This window comes from Pithys albifrons, chromosome 30, assembly GCF_047495875.1.
Source record: "Pithys albifrons albifrons isolate INPA30051 chromosome 30, PitAlb_v1, whole genome shotgun sequence".
Lineage (NCBI taxonomy): Eukaryota > Metazoa > Chordata > Aves > Passeriformes > Thamnophilidae > Pithys > Pithys albifrons.
Window position 1 is genome coordinate 849702 of NC_092487.1, and position 22639 is coordinate 872340.

At 48.9% G+C, this 22639-nt stretch overlaps 2 protein-coding genes across 4 annotated transcripts; both read left to right on the top strand.

Annotated features, from left to right (window-relative positions):
- The first annotated feature begins 726 nt into the window (after positions 1-726).
- On the top strand, positions 727-3167 carry LOC139683930 (loricrin-like). Its single transcript, XM_071579453.1, has 2 exons — positions 727-783; positions 2573-3167. The coding sequence occupies exon 2, from the start codon at positions 2583-2585 to the stop codon at positions 3138-3140; it is 558 nt and encodes a 185-aa protein (XP_071435554.1). The 5' UTR covers positions 727-783; positions 2573-2582; the 3' UTR covers positions 3141-3167.
- Positions 3168-15873: 12706 nt separating this feature from the next.
- On the top strand, positions 15874-19961 carry LOC139683972 (loricrin-like). Of its 3 annotated transcripts, none has more exons than XM_071579508.1 (2): positions 15874-15897; positions 19411-19961. In XM_071579508.1, the coding sequence occupies exon 2, from the start codon at positions 19430-19432 to the stop codon at positions 19784-19786; it is 357 nt and encodes a 118-aa protein (XP_071435609.1). In that variant the 5' UTR covers positions 15874-15897; positions 19411-19429; the 3' UTR covers positions 19787-19961. The 3 variants fall into 3 exon arrangements, with proteins under 3 accessions (XP_071435609.1, XP_071435608.1, XP_071435610.1); XM_071579507.1 differs by lacking the exon at positions 15874-15897 and adding an exon at positions 15975-16073; XM_071579509.1 differs by lacking the exon at positions 15874-15897 and adding an exon at positions 18744-18752.
- The last annotated feature ends 2678 nt before the right edge of the window (positions 19962-22639 follow it).

The following is a 22639-nucleotide window of genomic DNA, read 5'->3' on the forward strand; positions in this document are numbered from 1 at the left end:
GTGTGAAGGTCTCACCTCACCATGTCCCACCTCCTGTCCCCAGGAGTTTGATGGTGAAGCCAGGATAGATGGAAGGTCTCATCTCACCATGTCTCACCTCTGAACCCCCAAACCAAACCCCATGAGAGCTTTGGAGCCCGGAGGTGACTCGACTCCCACCAGGGCTGAGCCCCAGGGTTTGACACAGGACCCCCACACTCCTCCTCCCCCCCCAGAGCAGCTCCAGGCTCTGAGATCCCCTCCTGCCACCCTCAGACCTCCATCCCTACTTCCCTTTGTCTCCTTCCCCCACTCACAACCCACTTTTCTTTTTCCCACGCAGCCCAAAGACCTTCATTTTCCCCTCCCACCACCACAACCTGATTGGTTCTCCTTCCCTTTTATTTTGGGGTTCCTTCACAACAATCCCACCTCCCCCTAAGGGCATTTCAGCCTCCCCAACCTCCAGGTGAACTCCACAACCCAAACCCCCCCCACCAGAAACCTCCCCATGGCCCAGCCAGGCGTGGTGGGCAATTAACATTTCTTGCAGTAACGAGGGGATATCGATCTGCTCCCGGGGCCGTGACTCAAATCAGCAAAGCCAGAACTCCCAATTAGCGAAGTGCTGAACGAGCAAGTCCCTCCAGTGGGGCCTCCTCTGCTCGTTTCCGGAGGGACAACCCGGGTTGGGCTATAAAAGACCTCCCAGCCTCTCACTCCTCGTCGTCTCCGTGTCGTGACTCGGCGTCGTGACTCGGTGTCGTCTCTCGGTGTCATCTCCTCTCCTCTCCAGCTCCTTTGGTAAGGACTCTACCAAACCTTTCCCCTTTAAATGCTCTCCAGCCTTGCCCTGACCTCAAAGTCTTGGCCTCTTTCATGTCCCCGTCTCTGCCTCCCTTCTTCTCTCTCCTTGTCTTCTCCATCCATGTCTGCACTTCAATAATGTGAAGATGTTGGAAAACAGGGGGTTGACTCTTCTTGCTCTGGGGTCTCTCCACCCCTTCTCACCATCACTGAGACTTTTACCTTCTCTCTGATGCCTTTGCCAAACAGAGAAGGGAAAACCTGCCCAAGTGGGTTCTTAATTTCTCTCTGTCCTTCAAGAACTTGAATTACAATCATGGATTCGTGGGATGGGTTGGGTTGGAAGGGACCTTAAAGATCATCTCCTTCGAGAACCTGAATTACAGTCATGGAATGGTTTGGGTTGGAAGGGACCTTAAAGATCATCTCCTTCCACCTGAATTACAATCATGGAATGGGTTGGGTTGGAAGGGACCTTAAAGATCATCTCCTTCCACCTGAATTACAATCATCGACTCGTGGAGTGGGTTGGGTTGGAAGGGACCTTAAAATCTTCTCCTTCCACCTGAATTACAGTCATGGACTCGTGGAGTGGGTTGGAAGGGACCTTAAAATCATGACCTTCTACCTGAATTACAATCATGGGCTTGTGGGATGGTTTGGGTTGGAAGGGACCTTAAAAATCATCTCCCTCCACCTGAATTACAATCATGGAATGGGTTGGGTTGGAAGGGACCTTAAAATCATCTCCTTCAAGAATCTGAATTACAATCATGGACTTGTGGGATGGTTTGGGTTGGAAGGGACCTTAAAGATCATCTCCCTCCACCTGAATTACAATCATGGAATGAAATGGGTTGGAAGGGACCTTAAAATCTTCTCCTTCCACCTGAATTACAATCATGGACTCATGGAATGGTTTGGATTGGAAGGGACCTTAAAGATCATCTCCTTCCACCTGAATTACAATCATGGAATGGTTTGGGTTGGAAGGGACCTTAAAGATCATCTCCTTCCACCTGAATTACAGTCATGGACTTGTGGAGTGGGTTGGAAGGGACCTTAAAATCATCTCCTTCAAGAACCTGAATTACAATCATGGACTTGTGGGATGGTTTGGGTTGGAAGGGACCTTAAAGATCATCTCCCTCCACCTGAATTACAATCATGGAATGAAATGGGTTGGAAGGGACCTTAAAATCTTCTCCTTCCACCTGAATTACAATCATGGACTTGTGGGATGGGTTGGGTTGGAAGGGACCTTAAAGATCATCTCCTTCAAGAACCTGAATTACAGTCATGGAATGGTTTGGGTTGGAAGGGACCTTAAAGATCATCTCCCTCCACCTGAATTACAATCATGGAATGGGTTGGGTTGGAAGGGACCTTAAAATCATCTCCTTCAAGAACCTGAGTTACAATCATGGACTTGTGGGATGGTTTGGGTTGGAAGGGTCCTTAAAGATCATCTCCTTCCACCTGAGTTACAATCATGGAATGGGTTGGATTGGAAGGGACCTGAAAGATCATCTCCTTCAAGAACCTGAATTACAATCACGGAGTCGTGGGATGGGTTGGGTTGGAAGGGACCTTAAAGATCATCTCCTTCCACCTGAATCACAATCATGGACTTGTGGAATGGTTTGGTTTGGAAGGGACCTTAAAATCATGACCTTCCACCCCCTGCCGTGGACAGGGACACCCTCCCAGTAGACCAGGTTGCTCCAGCCTGGCCTTGGATATTCCTTTGTCGTTGTGTTCCCTCAAAGATGAATTTTCCCAGCAGGTCTCCAAGGATGTGCTCCCGCCAGGACAAAGACCAGTGCCACCAGCAGGAAAGGTCCTCCTGCCACAGCAGTGGGGGGTGTCACAGGAGCAGTGGTGGGTCTGGATGCCAGGGGAGCAGTGGTGGATCCTGCCATGGGAGCAGTGGTGGATCTGGATGCCAAGGGAGCAGTGGTGGATCCTGTCATGGGAGCAGTGGTGGGTCTGGATGCCACAGGAGCAGTGGTGGATCCTGCCAAGGAAGCAGTGGTGGATCTGGATGCCACAGGAGCAGTGGATTTGGATGCCATGGAAGTGGTGGATCCTGTCATGGGAGCAGTGGTGGGTCTGGATGCCAAGGGAGCAGTGGTGGGTCTGGATGCCACAGGAGCAGTGGATTTGGATGCCATGGAAGTGGTGGATCCTGCCAGGGCAGCAGTGGTGGGTCTGGATGCCAAGGGAGCAGTGGTGGGTCTGGATGCCACAGGAGCAGTGGTGGGTCCTGCCAGGGGAGCAGTGGTGGATCCTGCCATGGAAACCCTCAGGATTGCCAGCAGCAAATCTACCAAGTCTCCTCAAGGATGAAGTGACCAAACCATCCTCTGAAGATGAAATGACCAGACCGTGACCTGAAGATGAAATGACCAGACCACAATTTGAAGATGAAGAGACCACACCATCCTCTGAAGATGAAGTGACCAGACCATGACCTGAAGACGAAGTGACCACACCATCATCTGAAGATGAAATGACCAAACCATCCTCTGAGGATGAAATGACCACACCATCCTCTGAAGATGAACTGACCACACCATCACCTCAAGATGAAGTGACCACACCATCCTCTGAAGATGAAATGACCAAACCATCCTCTGAAGATGAAATTACCAGACCACAGTTTGAAGATGAAATGACCACACCATCATCTGAGGATGAACTGACCACACCATCCTCTGAAGATGAACTGACCACACCATCATCTGAAGATGAAGAGACCACACCATCCTCTGAAGATGAACTGACCACACCATCCTCTGAAGATGATGTGACCAAACCATCCTCTGAAGATGAAATGACCACACCATCCTCTGAAGATGATGTGACCAAACCATCCTCTGAAGATGAACTGACCACACCATCCTCTGAAGATGATGTGACCAAACCATCCTCTGAAGATGAACTGACCACATCATCCTCTGAAGATGAAGAGACCAAACCATCTGCAGGTGACCCACAGGCACGTCCTCCATCCTGTGGCGAGTGCAGAAAGCTTTGCATGTCCTTGTCAATCATCTCCAAGCAAAGTTCCTCCTCCCCCTCCCCTGGTGAGTCCTGAGACCCCCCCTGAGCTTCTCTGGGGGTGCTGAAATAAACTCTGCGTTCATGGCACAGTTTGCTCTGGTTTGGTTTGTTGCTGCTTAGAGAGACAAAATCTGGAGTTTGGGAGAGGTTTGGGGCCATTTCAGTCCAAGGTTTTGGAGAGGTTTGGGGCCATTTCAGTCCAAGGTTTGGGAGAGGTTTGGGGCCATTTGAATCCAAGTTTTGGGAGAGGTTGGGGGCCATTTCAGTCCAGAGTTTGGGAGAGGTTTGGGGCCATTTCTATCCAAGGTTTGGGAGGAGTTTGGAGCCATTTCAATCCAGAGTTTGGGAGAGGTTTGGGGCAATTTGAATCCAAGTTTTGGGAGAGGTTTGGGGCCATTTCACTCCAGAGTTTGGGAGAGGTTTGAGGCCATTTCAATCCAGAGTTTGGGAGGGGTTTGGGGCCATTTCAATCCAGACTTTGGGAGGGATTTGGAGCCATTTCAATCAAAGGTTTGGGAGAGGTTTGGGGCCATTTCAATCCAGACTTTGGGAGGGGTTTGGGGCCATTTCAATCCAGAGGTTGGGAGGGATTTTAAGCCATTTCCATCCAAGGTTTGGGAGGGGTTTGGAGCCATTTCCGTCCAAGGTTTGGGAGAGGTTTGAGGCCATTTCTATCCAGAGTTTGGGAGAGGTTTGGGGCCATTTTAGTCCAGAGTTTGGGAGAGGTTTGGGGCCATTTCTATCCAGAGTTTGGGAGAGGTTTGGAGCCATTTCAATCCAGAGTTTGGGAGAGGTTTGGAGCCATTTCAATCCAGAGTTTGGGAGAGGTTTGGGGCCATTTTAGTCCAGAGTTTGGGAGAGGTTTGGGGCCATTTCAATCCAGAGTTTGGGAGAGGTTTGGGGCCATTTCAATCCAGAGTTTGGGAGAGGTTTGGGGCCATTTCAATCCAGAGTTTGGGAGAGGTTTGGGGCCATTTCAATCCAAGTTTTGGGAGGGGTTTGGGGCCATTTCTGTCCAAGGTTTGGGAGAAGTTTGGAGCCATTTCAGTCCAAGGTTTGGGAGAGGTTTGGGGTCATTTCTGTCCAAGGTTTGGGAGGGGTTTGGGGCCATTTCTATCCAGAGTCTGGGAGGGATTTTGAGCCATTCCAGTCTGGAATTTGGGAGGGGTTTGGAGCCATTAAAGTCTGGAGTTTGGGAGGGATTTTGAGCCATTCCAATCTAAGGTTTGGGAGAGGTTTGAGCCATTTCAATCCAGAGTTTGGGAAGGGGGTTTGAGCCATTCCAGTCTGGAATTTGGGAGGGATTTTGAGCCATTCCAGTCTGGAATTTGGGAGGGATTTTGAGCCATTCCAGTCTGGAATTTGGGAGAGGTTTGGAGCCCTTCCAGTCTGGAATTTGGGAAGGGACTTTGAGCCATTTCAATTTGGAATTTGGGAGGGATTTTGAGCCATTCCAGTCTGGAACTTGGGAGAAACTTTGAGCCATTCCAATCTGGAGTTTGGGAGGGATTTTAAGCCATTTCCATCTGGATTTTGGGAGGGATTTTGAGCCATCCCAATCCAGAGTTTGGGAGGGATTTTGAGCCATTTCAATTTGGAATTTGGGAGAGGTTTTGAGCCAATCCAGTCTGGAGTTTGGGAGACGTTTGGAGACATTTCAATCTGGATTTTGGGAGAAATATTGAGCCATTAAAATCTGGAATTTGGGAAAGGTTTTGAGCCATTTCAGTCTGGATTTTGGGAAGGATTTTGAGCCATCCCAATCCAAAATTTTGGAGGGATTTTAAGCCATTTCCATCTGGATTTTGGGAGGGATTTTCAGCCATTTCCATCTGGATTTTGGGAGGGATTTTGAGCCATCCCAATCCAAAGTTTTGGAGGGATTTTCAGCCATTTCCATCTGGAGTTTGGGAGGGATTTTGAGCCATTCCAGTCTGGAACTTGGGAGAGGTTTGGAGCCATTTCCATCTGGATTTTGGGAGGGATTTTGAGCCATCCCAATCCAAAATTTTGGAGGGATTTTAAGCCATTTCCATCTGGATTTTGGGAGGGATTTTGAGCCATTCCAGTCTGGAATTTGGGAGAGGTTTGGAGACATTCCAGTCTGGCATTAGGGAAGGGACTTTGAGCCATTTCAATTTGGAATTTGGGAGGGATTTTGAGCCATTCCAGTCTGGAACTTGGGAGAAACTTTGAGCCATTTCCATCTGGATTTTGGGAGGGATTTTAAGCCATTTCCATCTGGATTTTGGGAGGAATTTTGAGCCATCCCAATCCAAAATTTTGGAGTGTTTTTAAGCCATTTCCATCTGGATTTTGGGAGGGATTTCCAACCATTCCAATCCAGAGTTTGGCACAACTTTTTAGCCCCCACAGTTCAGAGTTTTGGAGAGTTTTGTCCTGTTGATTTCCCTTCTCCCTTTTCTTCCATCTCCATTTTCCAGACCAAAAAAAAACCCCATTTTTTTCCCCCCTTTGACCCCAAAACTCTGTCCCTGGGGGTGGTGACAAACCTCCCATCAAGCCTTTCTAGAAACCTCCAGCCCAACCCTTGAGGAGCTCTGGGTGGGGCTGGGGGCGTCGAGCGACGCCGGAATTGCACAAGGAGCTGATTAATTCCTTCTCAACTGGTAATTAAAAGCAGGGGGGTAATTTCTTGCTCTGGTGTTGCCACTCAGGGGGTGGGTGAAGCCTCGAGAAGATGGTTCTGGAGTGAGTCACGAGGAGCAGAAATGTCTGACATCGCTGCAAAGGGTGCAGGGGGAAATCCACTCCCTGCTTTGGGATCCTTTGGGAAAAAAAAAAAAACCTCTGGAATTTTCCTCCCGTGTCAAAGGTCGTTTGGAAGGTGATTTAAAGTGGCCAAATCCCGAAATATCTGGAGGTGGCACCGGGTTGGATGTTCATCCTCAACGAACTCAGAGCAACCAAAACATGAGGAACCAAAAACAGTGGAGCAAAAATCACTTGGAGTGGGGTTTTTTTCCCAAAATATTTTTTCCCAAATATTTTTTCCCAAATATTTTTTTCACAAATTTTTTCCCCAATATATTTTTCCCCCAAAATATTTTTTTCCCAAATAATTTTTCCCCAAAATAATTTTCCCCAAAATATTTTTTTCCAAAAATATTTTTTCCCAAAATATTTTTCCTCAAATAATTTTTCCCCAAAAATATTTTTCCCCCAAAATATTTTTCCCCAAATATTTTCTCACCAAAGTTTTTTCCCCAAAATATTTTTCCAAAATATTTTTCCCTAAATTATTTTTTTCCAAAAATATTTTTCCCCAAAATATTTTTCCCCAAATTATTTTTTTCCAAAAATACTTTTCCCCAAAATATTTTTCCCTAAATTATTTTTTTCCCAAATATTTTTTCCCAAATAATTTTTTCACAATTTTTTTTCCCCAAAATATTTTTCCCCCAAAATATTTTTTCCCCAAATTTTTTTCCACAATTTTTTCCCCAAAATATTTTTTCCCAAATAATTTTTCCCCAAAAATATTTTTCCCCCAAAATATTTTTCCCCAAATATTTTCTCACCAAATTTTTCCCCAAAATATTTTTTCCCAAATATTTTTTCCCAAAATATTTTTCCCAAAATAATTTTTTCCCCAAATTATTTTTTCCAAAAATATTTTTCCCCAAAATATTTTTTTCCCCAAATAATTTTTTCCCAAAATATTTTTTCCAAATATTTTTTCCCCAAAATATTTTTCCCAAATATTTTTTCCCAAAATATTTTTCCCCAAATATTTTTTCCAAAATATTTTTTCCCAAAATATTTTTCCCAAATATTTTTTCCCCAAAATATTTTTCCCCAAATATTTTCTCACCAAATTTTTCCCCAAAATATTTTTCCCCAAAATATTTTTTCCCCAAACTTTTTCCACAATTTTTTTCCCCAAAATATTTTCCCCCCAAAATATTTTTCCCCAAATTTTTTTTCCCCAAAATATTTTTCCCCAAATATTTTCTCACCAAATTTTTTTCCAAATATTTTTTCCCCAAATTTTTTTCCACAATTTTTTTCCCCAAATTATTTTTTCCCCAAATATTTTTTCCCCAAAATATTTTTCCCCAAAAATATTTTTCCCCAAAAATAATTTTTCCCAAAATATTTTTCCCCCAAAATATTTTTACCAAAATAATTTTTTCCCCAAATTATTTTTTTCCAAAAATATTTTTCCCCAAAATATTTTTCCCCAAAACTATTTTTCCCAAATATTTTTTCCCAAAATATTTTCCCAAAATATTTTCCCCAAACTATTTTTCCCCAAATATTTTCCCCAAAATATTTTTCCCCAAAATATTTTTTCCCAAATATTTTTTCCCAAAATATTTTCCCCAAAATATTTTTTTCCAAAAAATATTTTTTTCCCAAACTATTTTTCCCCAAATTATTTTTTTCCAAAAATATTTTTCCCGAAATATTTTTCCCCAAATATTGGGGTTGGATGTTCATCCTCAATAAACTCAGAGCAACCAAACCATGAGGAACCAAAAACAGTCAACCAAAAATCACTTGGAGTGGGGTTTTTTTCCCAAAATATTTTTTCCTCAAATATTTTTTCCCCAAAATATTTTTCCCCAAATATTTTTTCCCAAAATATTTTTCCCCAAAATATTTTTTCCCAAAATATTTTCCCAAAATAATTTTTTCCCCAAATTATATTTTCCCCAAAATATTTTTCCCTAAAACATTTTTCCCCAAATATTTTTTCCCAAAATATTTTTCCCCCAAAATATTTTTCCCCAAATAATTTTTCCCCAAAATATTTTTCCCAAAATATTTTCCCCAAAATATTTTTTCCCCAAAATATTTTTCCCAAATATTTTTTCCTCAAATATTTTTCCCAAAATATTTTTCCCCCAAAATATTTTTCCCAAAATAATTTTTTCCCCAAATTATTTTTTTCCAAAAATATTTTTCCCCAAAATATTTTTCCCCAAAATATTTTCCCCAAAATATTTTTCCCAAAAAAATATTTTTCCCAAACTATTTTTCCCAAAATATTTTTCCCAAAATATTTTTCTCCCAAAATATTTTTTCCCAAAATAATTTTTTCCCCAAATTATTTTTTCCAAAAATATTTTTCCCCAAAATAATTTTTCCCAAATATTTTTTCCCCAAAATATTTTTCCCCAAAATATTTTTCTTCCAAAATATTTTTCCCAAAATAATCTTTTCCCCAAATTATTTTTTTCCAAAAATATTTTTCCCCAACATATTTTTCCCCAAATTATTTTTCCCCCAAAAATATTTTTTCGCAAAATCTTTTTCCCAAAAATATTTTCCCCAAATATTTTCCCAAAAATATTTTTCCCCAAAATATTTTTCCCCAAAATATTTTTCCCAAAATATTTTTTCCCAAAATATTTTTCCCAAAATAATTTTTTCCCCAAATTATTTTTTTCCCAAAATATTTTTTCCCCAAAAATATTTTCCCCCAAAATATTTTTCCCCAAATATTTTCTCACCAAATTTTTCCCCAAAATATCTTTTCCCAAATATTTTTTCTCCAAAATATTTTTCCCCAAATATTTTTCCCCAAAACATTTTTTCCAAAAATATTTTTTTCCAAAATATTTTTTTCCAAAATAATTTTTCCCAAAATATTTTTCCCCAAAATATTTTTTCCCAAAATACTTTTCCCAAAATAATTTTTTCCCCAAATTATTTTTTCCAAAAATATTTTTCCCCAAAATATTTTCCCCAAATATTTTTCCCAAAATATTTTTTCCCAAAATATTTTTCCCCAAATAATTTTTCCCCAAAATATTTTTCCCCAAAATATTTTTTCCCAAATATTTCATTCCAAAATACTTTTTCCCAAAAATATTTTCCCCAAAAATATTTTTCCCCAAATATTTTCTCACCAAATTTTTTCCACTAATATTTTTTCCCCAAAATATTTTTCCCCAAAATATTTTTTCACAAATATTTTTTTCACAATTTTTTTCCCCAAAAATATTTTTTCCCAAATTTTTTCCCAAAATAATTTTCCCCAAAATATTTTTTCCACAAATATTTTTCCCCAAAATATTTTCCCCCAAAAAATATTTTTCCCAAACTATTTTTCCCCAAATTATTTTTTCCCAAAATATTTTTTTCCAAAATAATTTTTCCCAAAATATTTTTCCCCAAATTATTTTTTCCCCAAAATATTTTTCCCAAATATTTTTCCCCAAAATATTTTTTCCCAAAATATTTTTCCCAAATATTTTTCCCCAAAATATTTTTCCCAAAATAATTTTTTCCCCAAATTATTTTTTTTCCAAAAATATTTTTCCCAAAAATTTTTTTCCCCAAAATATTTTTTTTTCCCAAAGGATGTTGGAGCTCCAACAGCACCAGGAAAGGTGGGATGAAGCTCCAGAACCTTCCCAAAGGATGTTGGGGCTCCAAGAGCACCAGGAAAGGTGGGATGAGGTTCAAGAACCTTCCCAAAGGATGTTGGAGCTCCAAAAGTACCAGGAAAAGTGGGATGAAGCTCCAGAAGGACCTTCCCAGAGGATGTTGGAGCTCCAACAGCACCAGGAAAGGTGGGATGAGGTTGGAGAAGAACCTTCCCAAAGGATGTTGGAGATCCAACAGAACCAGGAAAGGTGGGATGAGGCTCCAGAGGAACATTCCCAGAGGATGTTGGAGCTCCAACAGCACCAGGAAAGATGGGATGAGGTTCAGAACCTTCCCAGAGGATGTTGGAGCTCCAACAGCACCAGGAAAGGTGGGATGAGGTTCAAGAACCTTCCCAAAGGATGTTGGAGATCCAAAAGTACCAGAAAAAGTGGGATGAAGCTCCAGAAGGATCTTCCCAGAGGATGTTGGAGCTCCAATAGGACCAGAAAAGGTGCGATGAGGTTCAAGAACCTTCCCAAAGGATGTTGGAGCTCCAACAGCACCAGGAAAGGTGGGATGAGGTTCTAGAAGCTTCCCAAAGGATGTTGGAGCTCCAACAGAACCAGGAAAGGTGGGATGAGGTTCAAGAACCTTCCCAAAGGATGTTGGAGCTCCAACAGAACCAGGAAAGGTGGGATGAGGTTCAAGAACCTTCCCAAAGGATGTTGGGGCTCCAACAGAACCAGGGAAGGTGGAATGAAGCTCCAGAACCTTCTCAAAGGATGTTGGAGCTCCAACAGCACCAGGAAAAGGTGGGATGAGGCTCCAGAAGGACCTTCCCAGAGGATGTTGGAGCTCCAAGAGCACCAGGAAAGGTGGGATGAGGTTCAAAACCTTCCCAAAGGATGTTGGAGCTCCAAAAGTACCAGGAAAAGTGGGATGAAGCTCCAGAAGGACCTTCCCAAAGGATGTTGGAGCTCCAACAGCACCAGGAAAGGTGGGATGAGGTTCTAGAAGCTTCCCAAAGGATGTTGGAGCTCCAACAGCACCAGGAAAGGTGGGATGAGGTTCAAGAACCTTCCCAAAGGATGTTGGAGCTCCAACAGAACCAGGAAAGGTGGGATGAGGCTCCAGAGGAACCTTCCCAGAGGATGTTGGAGCTCCAAGAGCACCAGGAAAGGTGGGATGAGGTTCAAGAACCTTCCCAAAGGATGTTGGGGCTCCAACAGCACCAGGAAAGGTGGGATGAAGCTCCAGAAGGACCTTCCCAGAGGATGTTGGAGCTCCAAGAGCACCAGGAAAGGTGGGATGAGGTTCAAGAACCTTCCCAAAGGATGTTGGAGCTCCAACAGCACCAGGAAAGGTGGAATGAAGCTCCAGAACCTTCCCAAAGGATGTTGGAGCTCCAAGAGCACCAGGAAAGGTGGGATGAGGCTCCAGAGGAACCTTCCCAAAGGATGTTGGAGCTCCAAGAGCACCAGGAAAGGTGGGATGAGGCTCCAGGTTCCTTCCCAAAGGATGTTGGAGCTCCAAGAGCACCAGGAAAGGTGGGATGAGGTTCAAGAACCTTCCCAAAGGATGTTGGAGCTCCAACAGCACCAGGAAAGGTGGAATGAAGCTCCAGAACCTTCTCAAAGGATGTTGGAGCTCCAAAAGTACCAGGAAAAGTGGGATGAAGCTCCAGAAGGACCTTCCCAAAGGATGTTGGAGCTCCAAGAGCACCAGGAAAGGTGGGATGAGGCTCAAGAACCTTCCCAAAGGATGTTGGAGCTCCAACAGCACCAGGAAAGGTGGGATGAGGCTCCAGAGGAACCTTCCCAAAGGATGTTGGAGCTCCAAGAGCACCAGGAAAGGTGGGATGAGGCTCAAGAACCTTCCCAAAGGATGTTGGAGCTCCAACAGCAACAGGAAAGGTGGGATGAGGCTCCAAGGGAACCTTCCCAAAGGATGTTGGAGCTCCAACAGCACCAGGAAAGGTGGGATGAGGCTCAAGAACCTTCCCAAAGGATGTTGGAGCTCCAAAAGTACCAGGAAAAGTGGGATGAGGTTCAAGAACCTTCCCAAAGGATGTTGGAGCTCCAACAGCACCAGAAATGGTGGGATGAGGCTCAAGAACCTTCCCAAAGGATGTTGGAGCTCCAAAAGTACCAGGAAAAGTGGGATGAAGCTCCAGAAGACCTTCCCAGAGGATGTTGGAGATCCAACAGCACCAGGAATGGTGGGATGAGGTTCAAGAACCTTCCCAAAGGATGTTGGGGCTCCAACAGCACCAGGAAAGGTGGGATGAGGTTCAAGAACCTTCCCAAAGGATGTTGGAGATCCAACAGCACCAGGAATGGTGGGCTGAGGTTCAAAACCTTCCCAAAGGATGTTGGAGCTCCAAGAGCACCAGGAAAGGTGGGATGAGGGCTAATTAACATGGAAAAAAGAGAAATAAAAGGCAGGAGAAGTGGCCCAAAAATAGCAGCTCTTTGAAAGGAAATATTTCCCACCTGCTTCTTCCCAAGGTCTTTCCCACCGACAACATCCCAGCAGCTCCCCCAGTTTAGCTGGAAATTAATTACTGAACTTGCAGTTTAATTAGTCAATTGTCTCCCACAAGCAGGGAGAGGAAAAGGGTCAAACAAGCCCTGTGGTCCATGAAGAATTCCCAGCCCACACAGAGGGAGGATCCCAAATTCCTGCTTGGGATCTGCTCTCACTGTGGTGCGCTGCATCCCTCGGGATTAGCTCAATTAGCAGCTAATTAGGGAGCTGGGAGAACCTCAGGAAGGGTGTTCCCGTGAGTTTGAGAAGGTCCAGAAGCCCACAAGGTGGGACCTCAAGCAGCCCCCAAGGGACCTTCTCGCTCCAGGGGTGTGTTGATGTCACTCAGGTCTGTTGGTGTCACCAGGACTCTGGGGGGACACTCAGGGACAGCGAGACCTCTGGGGGTGACACTGGGACCTCCTGGGTGACACCAAGGTCCCTATGGGTGTCCCTGGACCCCAGTGGGTGACACAGAGACCCCCGTGGGTGGCACTGGGACCTCCTGGGTGACACCAAGGTCCCTATGGGTGTCCCTGAACCTCAGTGGGTGACCCAGGACCTTCAGAGATGGCACTGGACCCCCTATGGGTGACACAGAGACCCCCGTGAGTGGCACTGGACCCCCTGTGGGTGACACAGACCTCCATGGGTGGCACTGGACCCACTATGGGTGACACAGAGACCCCCGTGGGTGGCACTGGACCCCCTGTGGGTGACACAGACCCCCGTGGGTGGCACTGGACCCCCTATGGGTGACACAGACCCCCGTGGGTGGCACTGGGACCTCCAGGGTGACACCAGGATCCCCATGGGTGCCCCTGGACCCCAGTGGGTGACACAGAGACCCCCGTGGGTGACCCAGGACCTTCAGAGATGACACCAGACCCCCTATGGGTGACACAGACTCCCAGTGGGTGACACAGAGACCCCCGTGGGTGACACAGGACCTTCAGAGATGGCACTAGACCCCCCCCCGTGGGTGACACAGACCCCCATGGGTGGCACTGGACCTCCTATGGGTGACACAGAGCCCCGTGGGTGGCACTGGACCCACTATGGGTGACACAGACCCCCGGGGGTGGCACTGGACCTCCTATGGGTGACACAGACCCCCGGGGGTGGCACTGGAACCCCTCTGGGTGACACAGACCCCCGTGGGTGGCACTGGGACCTCCCGGGTGACACCAGGATCCTCATGGGTGCCTCTGGACCCCAGTGGGTGACACAGAGACCCCCGTGGGTGACCCAGGACCTTCAGAGATGGCACTAGACCCTCCCCCGTGGGTGACACAGACCCCCCGTGGGTGGCACTGGACCCACTATGGGTGACACAGACCCCTGTGGGTGGCACTGAAGCTGGAATAAAATCCTGGAATAAAATCCTGGAATAAAAACCTGGAATAAACCCAAGGTTTGGGACTTGCTCATCAGCTGAAGGTCCAACCACATCATTAAGCACCTGCTAATCCTGGATCACCACCCAGGGCGGGGCTTCCTCCTTCCAAAAATAACAATTCCAACTGCCTGTGGTCCTTCTGGAAGCAGCAGGAAAGGGTTGGCAGAGGTTCTTCTCTTCTTCTCTCCATCATGTTTTGGATGGTTCTGAGAGGAATGAGCTCAAATTAAAAAAATCATGGAACTCTTGAGGTTGGAAAAGACCTTCAAGGTCTTCAAGTCCATTCTGTGCCCCAAATGCCCCACTTTGTCACTCAGTGTCACATCCAGGTGTTCCTTGGACACCTCCAGGGGTGGGGACTCCATCCCCTCCCTGGGCAGCCCCTTCCAAGGCCTCCCCACCCTTTCCACAGAGAAATTCCCTCTCATGTCCCACCTGCCCCTCCCCTGGCACAGCCTGAGGCCCTTTGCCCTTGGCCTGTCCCTGTTCCCTGGCACAAGATCCCACCCTTGCCCTTGGCCTGTCCCTGTTCCCTGGCAGAAGATCCCACCCTTGCCCTTGGCCTGTCCCTGTTCCCTGGCAGAAGATCCCACCCTTGCCCTTGGCCTGTCCCTCTTCCCTGGCAGAAGATCCCACCCTTCCCCTGGATCCCTCAGGGATTGCAGAGCCAGAAGGTCCCCCCTGAGCCTCCTTTTCTCCAGGCTGAGCCCCCCCAGCTCCCTCAGGAGTTCTCCAGACCCTCCTCCTGCTGCTCCAGCCCCGTTCTCATCCTTGGCCAAGCTCCAGCCCCTCAGTGTCTCTCTTGGACAATAAACAACACCCACCACAAGACTCTCATCCTTCCTCTTTGGTTTTCTTCCCTCTTTCCACACCATGGGAACCCTCCTGGGTCTCTCCTCCCCTTCATGTCCATCCCTGGGGAGCTCCTGCTCACCAAACCCCTTTGGATCCATCAGGGAGTTGCAGAGAGCCAGAAGGTCCCCCCTGGGAGAAGATCCCACCCTTGTCCTTGGCCTGTCCCTCTTCCCTGGCAGAAGATCCCACCCTTGCCCTTGGCCTGTCCCTGTTCCCTGGCAGAAGATCCCACCCTTGCCCTTGGCCTGTCCCTGTTCCCTGGCAGAAGATCCCACCCTTGTCCTTGGCCTGTCCCTGTTCCCTGGCACAAGATCCCACCCTTGCCCTTGGCCTGTCCCTGTTCCCTGGCAGAAGATCCCACCCTTGCCCTTGGCCTGTCCCTCTTCCCTGGCAGAAGATCCCACCCTTCCCCTGGATCCCTCAGGGATTGCAGAGCCAGAAGGTCCCCCCTGAGCCTCCTTTTCTCCATCCTGAGCCCCCCCAGCTCCCTCAGGAGTTCTCCAGACCCTCCTCCTGCTGCTCCAGCCCCTTCCCCTTCCCTGGACCTGCTCCAGCCCCTCAATGTCTCTCTTGGATGAGAGGTGGGCACAGCTGTGGTGCCCTCCCCAATGCCCAGCAGAGCAGGAGATGCTGTTAAAGAAGACTTTTCTCCCTCTTTGGTCTTTACAGACACATCTCTGGAGGTTTTTAGGGGGGTTTTCCAAGCCTGGAGAACCTCAAGCCATTCCAGAAGGATGTTGGGATTTAATTCTGATTTAATTCTCCTCCCCCTTTCTCAACCTCAAAGCTCTGCCCGGGTGGGACCCACCCCAAACCCAACCTGGAAACCAAACCAGGGCCACCCACTCACCTTCCCCCATTGGCTCAACCTCAATCTCATCTCTGTGGCACAGGAAGGGCGACCTACCAGGAGAGTGTTTGGGGTGAGTCACACCCAGAGGAGTGGGGAGGCAAAAACTGAAAACCCATCGATGGTTTCATTGACCTGAGACAGGGAGGGGCTTCACTGTCAGGTGGGGTGGGAAGGGAGGGTATAAAAGTGCTGCTGGTCCTCAGAACCTCATTCCGTCCTCGTGGCTTTGCTGCTCGAGCGTCTCAGGTGAGAGCAGAGACTTTGGGGGGCTCCGTGGGGAGGTAGGGGGGGGTTGGATCCCCAAGGTGGGTGGGTTTGGACCCCTCAGGTGGGTGAGGTTGGACTTCTAAGGTGGGTTTGGACTTCTAAGGTGGGTTTGGACCCCCAAGGTGGGTTTGGAGCCCTCAGGTGAGTGGGGTTGGACTTCTAAGGTGGGTTTGGACTTCTAAGGTGGGTTTGGACCTCCCAGAGGTAGGTGAGTTTGGGCTTCTGAGGTGGGTTTGGACTTCTAAGGTGGGTTTGGACCCCCAAGGTGGGTTTGGAGCCCTCAGGTGAGTGGGGTTGGACTTCTAAGGTGGGTTTGGACTTCTAAGATGGGTTTGGACCCCCAAGGTGGGTTTGGAGCCCTCAGGTGAGTGGGGTTGGACTTCTAAGGTGGGTTTGGACCCCCAAGGTGGGTGGGTTTGGACCCCTCAGGTGGGTGGGGTTGGACTTCTAAGGTGGGTTTGGACCCCCAAGGTGGGTTTGGAGCCCTCAGGTGAGTGGGGTTGGACTTCTAAGGTGGGTTTGGACCCCCAGGGTGGGTTTGGAGCCCTCAGGTGAGTGGGGTTGATCTTCTAAGGTGGGTTTGGACTTCTAAGGTGGGTTTGGACCCCCAAGGTGGGTTTGGAGCCCTCAGGTGAGTGGGGTTGGACTTCTAAGGTGGGTTTGGACTTCTAAGGTGGGTTTGGACCCCCAAGGTGGGTGGGTTTGGAGCCCTGATGTGGGTGGGGTTGATCTTCTAAGGTGGGTTTGGACCCCTCAGGTGGGTGGGGTTGGACTTCTAAGGTGGGTTTGGAGCCCTCGAGGTGGGTGAGTTTGGACTTCTAAGGTGGGTTTGGACTTCTAAGGTGGGTTTAGATCTAAGGTGGGTTTGGACCCTCAAGGTGAGTGGATTTGGAGCCCCCCAAAGTGAGTGGGTTTGGACCCCCCTGAGGTGGGTGGGGTTGGACTTCTAAGGTGGGTTTGGACCCTCAAGGTGGGTGGATTTGGAGCCCCCAAAGTGGGTGGGTTTGGACCCCCCTGAGATGGGTGGGGTTGAACTTCTAGGGTGGGTTTGGAGCCCTCAGGGTGGTTGGGTTTGGACTTCTAAGGTGGGTTTGGACCCCTCAAGTGGGTGAGGTTGGACTTCTAAGGTGGGTTTGGACTTCTAAGGTGGGTTTGGACCCCCAAGGTGGGTGGGTTTGGGACCCTCGAGGTGGGTGAGTTTGGGCTTCTAAGGTGGGTTCGGACCCCTCAGGTAGGTGGGTTTGGACCCCTGATGTGGGTGGGTTTGGATCCCTAAGGTGGGTTTGGATCCCTAAGGTGGGTTTGGATCCCTAAGGTGGGTGGGGTTGGACTTCTAAGGTGGGTTTGGACTCCTAAGGTGGTTTAGACCCCTCAGGTGGGCGGGTTTGGACCCCCCAGAGGTGGGTGAGTTTGGGCTTCTGAGGTGGGTTTGAACTTCTAAGGTGGGTTTAGATCTAAGGTGGGTTTGGACCCTCAAGGTGAGTGGATTTGGAGCCCCCCAAAGTGGGTGGGTTTGGACCCCCCTGAGGTGGGTGGGGTTGGACTTCTAAGGTGGGTTTGGACCCTCAAGGTGGGTGGATTTGGATCCCCCCAAAGTGGGTGGGTTTGGACCCCCCTGAGATGGGTGGGGTTGAACTTCTAGGGTGGGTTTGGAGCCCTCAGGGTGGTTGGGTTTGGACTTCTAAGGTGGGTTTGGACCCCTCAAGTGGGTGAGGTTGGACTTGTAAGGTGGATTTGGACTTCTAAGGTGGGTTTGGACCCCCAAGGTTGGTGGGTTTGGGACCCTCGAGGTGGGTGAGTTTGGGCTTCTAAGGTGGGTTTGGACCCCTCAGGTAGGTGGGTTTGAACCCCTGATGTGAGTGGGTTTGGATCCCTAAGGTGGGTTTGGATCCCTAAGGTGGGTTTGGACCCCTCAGGTAGGTGGGTTTGGACCCTTGATGTGGGTGGGTTTGGATCCCTAAGGTGGGGTTAAGATCTAAGGTGGGTTTGGACTTCTAAGGTGGGTTTGGATCCCTAAGGTGGGTGGGGTTGGACTTCTAAGGTGGGTTTGAACTCCTAAGGTGGTTTGGACCCCTCAGGTGGGCGGGTTTGGACCCCCCAGAGGTGGGTGGATTTGGGCTTCTGAGGTGGGTTTGGACTTCTAAGGTGGGTTTAGATCTAAGGTGGGTTTGAACTTCTAAGGTGGGTGGGTTTGGCCCCCCTGAGGTGGATGGGTTTGGACCCCGCTGAGGTGGATGGGTTTGGACTTCTAAAGTGGGTTTGGACCCTCGAGGTAGGTGGGTTTGGATCCTTCAGGTGGGTGGGTCTTGACTTCTAAGGTGGGTTTGGACCCCCTGAAGTGAGTGGGTTTGGATCCCTCAGGTGGGTGGGTTTGGAGTTCTAAGGTGGTTTTGGACTTCTAAGGTGGGTTTGGACCCCTCAGGTGGGTGGGTTTGGACCCCAAAGTGAGTGAGTTTGGACTTCTAAGGTGGGTTTGGACCCCTCAGGTGGGCGGGTTCAGACCCCTGAGGTGGAAGGGTTTGGACTTCTAAGGTGGGTTTAGATCTAAGGTGGGTCTGGACTTCTAAGGTGGGTTTGGACCCTCAAGGTGGGTGGATTTGGAGCACCCCAAAGTGGGTGGGTTTGGATCCCGGAGGTGGGTGGGGTTGGACTTCTAAGGTGGGTTTGAGCTTCTGAGGTGGGTTTGGACCCCCGAGGTGGGAAAAGAACCTGGGAAAAGAACCTGGGGAAAAAAAACAGAACAAGAGCCTGGGAAAAAACCCGGGACAAGAACCCGGGACAAGAACCTGGGAAAATAAACCAGGACAAGAACCCGGGAAAAGAACCCGGGAAAAGAACCCGGGAAAAGAACCCGGGACAAGAACCTGGGACAAGAACCTGGGAAAATAAACCAGGACAAGAACCTGGGAAAAGAACCCGGGAAAAGAACCCGGGAAAAGAACCTGGGACAAGAACCTGGGAAAATAAACCAGGACAAGAACCTGGGAAAAGAACCCGGGAAAAGAACCCGGGAAAAGAACCTTGGAAAAGAACCCGGGACAAGAACCTGGGAAAATAAACCAGGACAAGAACCTGGGAAAAGAACCTGGGAAAAGAACCCAGGACAAGAATCTGGGAAAATAGACCAGGACAAGAACTTGGGAAAAGAACCTGGGAAAAGAACCCAGGAAAAGAACCCGGGACAAGAACCCGGGACAAGGTTTAAAGCTGATTTGGGGACCTGGCAAAGCCTGGGTAGTTGCACCCCCAGATTCCTCTCCCCAGGGAGGGCAGAGGAAGGAAAGGAAAGCCCTGATGGTCCTCTCTGTCCTCCCAGGTCAGCCCAGCAGAGGACAATGTGCTCCCGCCAGGAGAAGGACCAGTGCCACCAGCAGGGGCGTTACACCCGCCAGAGCTCCGGGGGCTGTCACAGCTCTGGAGGTGGTGGCTGTCACAGCTCTGGAGGTGGTGGCTGTCACAGCTCTGGTGGCAGCTCTGGTGGCTGTCACAGCTCTGGAGGTGGTGGCTGTCACAGCTCGGGAGGTGGTGGCTGTCACAGCTCTGGTGGCAGCTCCGGGGGCTGTCACAGCTCTGGTGGGGGTGGCTGTCACAGCTCTGGTGGCTCTGGTGGCTGCCATGGCAAGCCCCAGATGCAGGTCCAGCAGCAGCAGCAGCAGCAGATGCCCCAGATGCCCCAGCAGAAGATGAAGTGATGGGTGTCCATGCCTGGACCAGCTCCCTCCCATCATCCCCACAGAGCTCTGCCAGCCCCGGGGCTGCCAATCCCCCTCCTGTGCCCTCTGGAGCCCCTGGAGAAGGGGCATCAATGGTGCCCCAGGCTGTGCTTTGGCCCCATGAGGTGCCCAATAAAGTGTCACATTCCCAAGACCTCCCTCGTGTCGGCATTTCCTTAAATTGAGAATCACAGAAGAACAGAATCAATTAGGCCGGGAAAGAGACCATCAAGTCCCACATTCTGGTCCATGTTCTCCTCCCACCTTTCCGTTCATGTTCTCCTCCCACCTTCTCGTCCATGTTCTCCTCCCACCTTCTCATCCATGTTCTCCTCCCACCTTTCCGTTCATGTTCTCCTCCCACCTTCTCGTCCATGTTCTCCTCCCACCTTCTCATCCATGTTCTCCTCCCACCTTTCCGTTCATGTTCTCCTCCCACCTTCTCATCCATGTTTTCCTCCCACCTTCTCATCCATGTTCTCCTCCCACCTTCCCATCCGTGTTCTCCTCCCACCTTCCTGTCCATGTTCTCCTCCCACCTTCTGGTCCGTGTTCTCCTCCCACATTCTCGTTCATGTTCTCCTCCCACCTTGCCATCCATGTGCTCCTCCCACCTTCTGTTCCATGTTCTCCTCCCACCTTCCCATCCATGTTCTCCTCCCACCTTCTCATCCATGTTCTCCTCCCACCTTCTGGTCCGTGTTCTCCTCCCACCTTCTTGTCCATGTTCTCCTCCCACCTTCTGGTCCGTGTTCTCCTTCCACCTTCCCATCCATGTTCTCCTCCCACCTTCCCGTCCATGTTCTCCTCCCACCTTCTCATCCAGGTTCTCCCCAAACCCCTCAGGGGTTCAGAGGGTCCCACCCACATGTTGTGCCATCTCTGCAGGGCTGGGACTTTGGGTTTCCATGGGCAGGTTTGAGGGTCTCCAGGGGGGGCTTCTGTGAGAAGCTGCCAGAAGGTTCCCCCATGTCCATGGAGACAATTCCAGAGGCTCCAGGATGGAAAGAGTGACCCACATTGAGGGACTGACCCCATGGGAGAGTGACCCACATTGAGGGACTGACCCCATGGGAGAGTGACCAACATTGAGGGACTGACCCCATGGAAAGGGACCCCTATTGAAGGACTGACCCCATGGGAGAGTGACCAGTGTTGAAGGACTGACCCCACAGAAGAGTTACCAACATTCAAGGACTGACCCCATGGAAAAGGACCCACATTGAAAGACTGACCCCATGGAAAGGGACCCACATTGGAGGACTGACCTCATGGGAGAGTGACCCACATTGAGGGACTGACCCCATGGAAAAGGACCCACATTGAAGGATTGACCCCATGGAAAGGGACCCACATTGAGGGACTGACCCCATGGAGAAGGACCCACATTGAGGGACTGACCCCATGGAAGAGTGACCCACATGAGGGACTGACCCCATAGAAGAGTTACCAACATTCAAGGATTGACCCCATGGATAAGGACCCACACAGAAGAACTGACCCCACGGGAGAGTGACCCACATTGAGGGACTGACCCCATGGGAGAGTGACCCACATTGAAGGACTGACCCCATGGGAGAGTGACCCACATTGAGGGACTGACCCCATGGGAGAGTGACCAACATTGATAGACTGACCCTACGGAAGAGTTACCAATGTTGAAGGACTGACCCCATGGAAGAGTGACCCACATTGAAGGACTGACCCCATGGAAAAGGACCAACATTGAGGGACTGACCCCATGGAAGAGTGACCCACATTGAGGGACTGACCCCATGGAAAGGGACCAACATTGAGGGACTGACCCCATGGAAGAGTGACCCACATTGAGGGACTGACCCCATGGAAAGGGACCAACATTGAGGGACTGACCCCATGGAAAGGGACCCACATTGAGGGACTGACCCCATGGGAGAGTGACCCACATTGAGGGACTGACCCCATGGAAAGGGACCCACATTGAGGGACTGACCCCATGGAAAAGGACTTTTAATTTTTTTAAGATGTTTTCAAGACTTATTTTCCTTCCCATTCCCCTTCTCTGCTTCTGTTGATCAGAAATCCAATTACCAGCCCCACTTTAAGCCCAGTTTGCCCCTGGTGGTGCCCAGTGAGGGATCTCCCCAAGTTCTGATCCCAACCAGAACCCTCAACCCCCCTTTCCAATCCTGCCTTGGGGGTTTCTCCACCACCAAGAGCCCTGAACAACCTCCCAACCTCAGGAGGCTCCTGAAGATCGAGGTGAGGGCTCATAAAAACCAGACAGGCACCACTTTGGACAATTTTTTATGGTCTTTGTGGAAGAAAGAGCAAAACAAGCCAAAAAAAAACCCCAAAAACCAAAACACCTGTTGGATATTTAGAGTGAAACACCTCAATGGAGCAACCTCAGAAGGATCAGCTGCAGGTGGAGCCTCTTCTGGGTGTGTCCAACCACCCAAAACCCTTGGGAATTTTTCTGCTGCCTCCAACCAACCTGGAGACAAAACTTCCAACCACAAATATTCCATTTTCCTGGAGGAATCTCCACTCTTGACTCATTATCCCTCTACAATGAATCCACTTAATTAATTCACCCTCATTAACCAGAGACTTTTTCCACTCTCCACCCATTAAAAACCCAAACCAAGGGCTTGGCATCGCAGCTGTTTGGCCTGGCACCCACACCAAGGGGTTGGCATCACACCTCTGTGCCCTGGCACCCACACCAAGGGGTTGGCATTGCAGCTCTTTGCCCTGGCACCCTCACCAAGGGGTTGGCATTACAGCTCTTTGGCCTGGCACCCTCACCAAGGGGTTGGCATCGCAGCTCTGTGCCCTGGCACCAACACC